The sequence below is a fragment of the Acanthisitta chloris genome, unplaced genomic scaffold, assembly GCF_000695815.1.
Source record: "Acanthisitta chloris isolate BGI_N310 unplaced genomic scaffold, ASM69581v1 scaffold5596, whole genome shotgun sequence".
NCBI classification, from domain to species: Eukaryota; Metazoa; Chordata; class Aves; order Passeriformes; family Acanthisittidae; genus Acanthisitta; species Acanthisitta chloris.
This window is the reverse complement of record NW_008677495.1, coordinates 6503-12733: the sequence shown is the minus strand read 5'-3', so window position 1 is coordinate 12733 and position 6231 is coordinate 6503. Positions and strand designations below refer to the sequence as shown.

Sequence of the window (6231 nt, the reverse complement as noted above, 5' to 3'; positions counted from 1 at the left end):
GAATGGGCAGGGACATCTAAGCCATCAGAGAAAACTGGCTGCACTGCCATGTCATGATGGTGGTGCCGGTACAGTACAAACTGCTGGCCACCGTGGGTCAGAGATTTGGGGGGCTGAGGAGACCCTCGCCCCGGGGGCTGGCTGCAGGGCAGGAGCAAGGGCAAGTGCAGAGAATGTCTGGGAGCAGGTGTGTTCTGCAGCTCAGAGCAGTCTCAGCCAGACTCAGCCATTTGAGGAAAACACAGGAGGTTGGAAATCAAGAAAGCAGCTTAGCTCTTCCCTGCAGAAAGGGTTAACTACCACCCTGCTAAACACAGCTGCCTCATCTGCTCAGGCCACAAAATGCAGCAGGCAGGGGGAAGACAGCTTGGAGAAACAAGACACTGAAAGCTGCTATTTCGTCATGATGCCATCTACTAGGAATAATTTAAAGAGGGCACAGAAACTGTCAAGGACTTTTCCTTGGCACTAACAGAAGTCAGAGGATGTTTCAGATAAAGGAAAGTGTTCATAATTAGGGCTGCACGTAGTGTGAGGAGAAATATTCCAGCCAAACACATCAGTCACAACTGGTCTTCCCTGCTGAGACAATCAATGACTTAGCACTAGAGTGAAGCCTTGCATCAGCTCTGGCTCTTTGATTTACAGCTGCCCTTGGCGTAGATTGGACAGGGAGTAGCACATTTGTTCCCACCCCATCTGGCTGCCAGGACACCACAGCAACAGGGCAGTGTTGCCTCACTGCACCTTACCAGGTCCTACTACCAGCCAGGAAGTGTCCAACCAATGCAAGCTCATTTACAGTACAGCCACGCACGCAGCTGTGCTGGCCTACAAAGGACCATGAACAACCAATTTCTTAATTGAAATTTTGCCCACTTATCCAGGCTGAAAAGGACAATAGGCATGGAACTGATGTTCTAGAAAAAAAACTAACTGCTGGAATAAAACTCACTGTGTGAAAACTTGTAAGCAGGAAAAACAAATACCATATAGACAGCTATCAAAATCCCTTTTGGGGTTTTACAGGCCTGCACTTTATCATAGACCAAATAAAAACCCCAAAACACAAAACTGTTCCTCCATTTAAGGAAAATATATATCTACCTTAAGGTGCTTTGCAGGTTTATTGGCATTCAGCATAGGGCTATTTCAATTTGATCACTAAACGTGGTGAGAAACAATCAAGTATAATTCATATTCTCTATATGGTCTGTGATTCACAGCATGCCCTGAATGAAAGGCTGTAGCTCAAGTCTCAAGTTGTTCCATTAAACACAGCTCTGGAACAGAAGTAGCTGTGTCTCCACACCCTGAAGCCCCCACAATGCTTGTGCCCCTGGGCAGACTGGGAAGTAGTCTGGTGAGGTACAGCCTGAGCACCCACCTTCCTGACCCTAAGGGATCAGCTTCATTAAGCCTGCAGAGAGAACAACACACACTAATATACAGCTTTGTGCATATGTTTTCCTCGAGCTTGCTGTTAGACACATTCAGAAGACTAGCAGCAATTTCTTTTCACAACAGTGATTAAAAAAGAAAATGTGCTGTGAAGGCAGGAAAGATCAGGAGTTTGCCAGTGGAAGAGAATAGATAAATGACAGGGCTCAGCTCAGGCCTTCATGCAGGGACAGAGCTGACTCTAGGTATTTTCTCTTTCCTGTTGCTTGTGCCTGCAGCCTGTTAGGGTTCTACTAGTCACACATAAAACAACCAACCCACCCAAGCACACTTACTGCATGGACACATACAGAGCTGTGCCAGCACCTGTAAGAGTATGATATAACAGCATGAAGAAAATGGCACTGAGTTCAATCTCTATTCCTAAGGATGCCTGCTCTTTGTTATGCTCCTTGAAAGAGTGGTTCCATTACACAAATACAGTAAGGCTAATCCATCTGCACTTGTTACAAACAAAAAAAAAGATAATTCTACTGAGTCAGTGTGTCCATTGTGGTGAGAAATTATCCAAAATAGGAAACACACAAGACAATATAGTTAGGCATTTGCAATGCACCCACCTCTTCAACCTTCAGGTTCCCCTGCTTTCAACCCCTCCCACAAGCACATACTGCCATGCATGGAAGAGTTACCTGTGTACCTCCATTAGAGTAGGGACAAAAGACTTAAGGCATCAGTACTCTGGATGGGAATGAGGGGTATGAAGGGGCTATGTGCATTTTGGATGTAGAGGCCCCACATGAAAGTTTTTCACAAGTTCCTACTTGAGATCTCACTAGCATTCACATATAGACTCTCACTTCACTGAGAAAGGTTAAAGTGTTTGCCTTTTATTCAGAAGACTTGCTCCATTTCCAGTAATACTTTTGCATGTCCTTGAAACCAGAGAGCCTCTAGTCTCATAACAGCACCATCAGTCTACTACAAAAAAAGCAAACAAATCAAAACCAAAAAAAGTTCCATGATGTGGTATAGCATAAAGAAACAAGTACAGCTAATACATTAGAGAAATAAACATCTACTTAAAGTTATGTAAGTTGCTATAAAACTGGCAGTATGCAGTTAAAAGATTGATAAGATTCCCAGGTCTGCTAGATGTTTAAAGCAAATCTACTTAGGCTATATCTATATTCTTGTTCTGGTTTTAGGCATGACTTTTTGCACTCAGGATCTAGCTACCTCAATTATCCACACTGGCAGGCTTTCACACAACTTCTCCTACAGCCAGCAGTGTGTGTATGCAAGCTCTCAAGCTACCTGTCCAGACTCAAGCAGCACTTGCAAAGCTGTGAAGATGTAGCCTATCGCTGTCTCCTCCCTATGAATATGGTATTACAGGGTTCATCTGCATATGCCTGGTTAAGAAACAAAACAGTTGTGTACTGTAACACCTTAAGTAACATGGAATCTGAGATTTTTAGAAAAATATTTTAATTGTCAGTTCACAAGTAAAAACTATCACTATTACAAAACATCTTGTAATACTAGAATACCTAGCTTGGAAAGAATTTTGTTCTTATTGCTGTTACATTTAGTTTCCAGGAGCTGTGTCAGCATGAAGGTAGAAGTGGCATTCCCACTTGCATTAGTCAGCTTGTAAGGGTAGTCATAGGAAAGCATCTCTTCCTATTTAATCCTCACACAATTTTCACATTTAGGCTGCCCTGACGTTTTCCACACAGGTACATACTTGACACCTGACACTACGTATCAAAGTATCACCAAACTTCAGTGGTTTCATATAACAAATTTCACTTGCAGCCTTTAAATAAAGCATTCACTCCAAAAAGAGTGAACATCAGCATTGACACCACCTTAGCTACTTGAAAACCCTATAACTGTGTTCTGACAGCTATCAGATATCAATTCGTTCATTTCATTCTGTTTGGTTTCTTCCTTCTCCTCATGGTTGGGCTGCTGTTTTGAATTTCCAGCTCTTTTAGACCTTCTGAGGAAAAATTTTGTCAGCAAGTAACATAATTCAGCCACATTTAAAAGAATGCAAATGCTGGACACAGCAATCATGAAAATAGTGAACACTGTCTTTTCAGTGGGCCGAGAAACAAAGCAGTCTACCGTGTTGGGGCAGGGCCAGGCATTACACTTCATTAAGCGAGGCATTCGGAACCCATCGTACATGAAATAGAACGCGTACATGAAGACAGCTTCAAAGACTAGTCTGAAAAAGATGCTGCTGGTGTATGTCCACCACAAGGAGCCCTCGATATGAAACCTCTGTTTTCTGATCTCTTCAATGTCCTTGTATTCACATTTCTGGTCCCCCTTTCTGAACTGCCTTTTCTTCTCGTGCCTCCTGTAAGCTACGTGCATGGCCACCAGCAGCGCAGGCGTGGAGACAAAGATCCGCTGCAGGGCCCACAGTCTGATGTGAGAGATGGGGAAAAAGTGATCATAGCAAACATTTCTGCAGCCAGGCTGAAGTGTGTTGCAGACAAAGTCATCTTGTTCGTCTCCCCAGACTCTCTCTGCAGCCACAACCAGGATCATGATACGGAAGATGAACAGGACTGTGAGCCATATCTTCCCGATACTGGTGGAGTGCTTATTTACACCTCCCAAAATGGTATGCAGGGCTCCCCAATCCATTGTCTTGTTTCAATCCTCTGACCTAAGACAAGACAAACCTAAGATTAATCAAGACAGGAAATAAATATCATCAAGGATGTGGTTTAAAATAAAGGCAATATCATAATTGCAGCATATCCATTGGCTGTGGTAACATTTCGTTACCTACAAGTAGTCATAAAATAATCTCATCACATATCAGTAGGCAATATTTCATTACTTGATTACACATATGGCACCACATTCATTTGACTTTCCCGATTATTTGCCAATGCACATTAAGCACATTAAGGAAAAGCAGACAGGGGAAACTGATCAACACAGCCTTAAATTAAAAGCTACAACTTCTAGTAGTTTGATAACAGTTACAAAATAATATATCATGCAAAATTAAAGTAGGTGTTATGATAAAGATAAAGCATTAGACAGAATTCCTATATAAAATAAGGCAAACTGGCTTATCCTTAGGTTTAGAGTATAAATACTGTTTTGATCAGTACACTCTAGCAATACAGACAGACCCTGAGGAACTACTGCTGATGCTCTGCATCTTTCATGAGCAAGTCTGGATAACCTGCATTTACCAATTTGAACAAATGTGACTGTATTCTTATTTGGAGCAAATTCCAGACTAGCTTGAGGCAATGAAAGTAAAGCCTTGGTCATTATCCATCTAGAGCTGGATGTTTAAAATCTTATCCCAAGATTGCTTTTCTCTCCACTAACTACAGAAATGGCCTAGGGTAACTAGACAAAGACTCCTTAATTGTCACTGCCTGTCAAATGATTATTTTCCCCCCCTCATAACACAGACTGCATTACTCCCTATATTAGGGGAGACATTTTAGCACTCTCCCAGCCTCTGAAATAAACATTTGAAGAGTTCAGACAGGTTAGCAGCAGTTTAGACTTTTCAACAGCAGTGTACAGTTTCCAGCAGATGAGTTTCAAAGTACTCTGACTGCAATGAATTAAGGATTTCCCCTTTGTCTCCCACATAGCTGCCCCAGGAACACAACACTTGCCTGTGTTTTGTGTCCACAAACAGCCTTTCACACAAAGTATTCAGAGACATTTCAGCCCACCTTCCCCCCCCCTCCACTTCAGATGGATTTACAGAAAGTTAAGTTTGCAAGCTACTCTGTATTCAAGAAACCTGCATTTCTTGTGCCTATCAGCCAGGATCCTCTCAGAGTGCTCACAGATCTCTTTGCTATGAAATTCCTCAGGAAAGGTTTTTATTTCATAACTTTGTTAAATTTGTTTGCATCTCAGAGACCATATTTCTTTGGCATCTACAGCACAAGGCACCAATAAGCAAAAAATCACACTTTCAAAGTTTCAAGAGAAGAGCCGTTACTGGCACATTGGCCATCGTACTGGTCACAAGATTTTCCTAACTCTGAGCTGGATCACACTGCACAAGGAAGAAAATTAAAACGTTGTTTTCCATGTCACACTCCCATTCTGAGCAATGTTGCAAACCATTCTGGTTTACAGCAAGTTATATATAACCATCAGGTCACATACAATAATACAGAGCATCAGTCAAAGTACATAGCTCAGAGGAAACGAGGTCACTTAATTGCCCTTGAGTTAGCAGAATGTAAGTGTAATATCCCTCCACTGGTTCCATAAACTACCTTCCCTCACATCCTTCTGGTTCATTGTGTGGAGCTGTACTTCAGGAGGTAAATATGAAGAGGGGGGACACACAAGATTTTCTTCAGATTGGAGAGAACTTTTCCTGAGCCTCCTTCATGACGCAGAATGTATGTGAGCTATTTCCTCTGTACCCGTCTGAAAACAGTTCTGGAAACAGACTTATCTTCCAGTCCTGCTAGGTTAGTTTTCCAAAAAGAAAATTTATTTTTCATGAGTATAGAAATACAGAGAAAGTCTCTGTAGGTTAACAACCCTATGAGGGCACAAGAAAGACTCTTAATACCAGAGGAAACTTACAAAACATACCAGCTAGAGTTCAAAGTATTTGTTTCCACTCCATTTTCTGTCATCTGTTTTTTCATCTATCAGACCAAACTTTCAGTATTTGCTTTGGCAAACATTGTATTGTTAAACAGAGGAACGGTTACAATTTTCTTAGTGCTCTCCGTTACCATTACACACATATGGCAATTACAGTACTTATGACACTACAACTAAGTGTTATAACTAAGAATACTT

The 6231-nt window shown here is 41.8% G+C and overlaps 1 protein-coding gene across 1 annotated transcript; it reads right to left on the bottom strand.

Annotated features, from left to right (window-relative positions):
- Positions 1–2276: 2276 nt before the first annotated feature.
- LOC103803934 (gap junction beta-6 protein) lies at positions 2277–4068 on the bottom strand. Its single transcript, XM_009076516.1, has one exon. The coding sequence runs from the start codon at positions 4066–4068 to the stop codon at positions 3277–3279; it is 792 nt and encodes a 263-aa protein (XP_009074764.1). The 3' UTR covers positions 2277–3276.
- Positions 4069–6231: the final 2163 nt, after the last annotated feature.

Excerpts from the sequence above, each read along its gene's own strand:
- LOC103803934 (XM_009076516.1), bottom strand. The coding sequence starts at position 4,068 with ATGGATTGGGGAGCCCTGCATACCATTTTGGGAGGTGTAAATAAGCAC.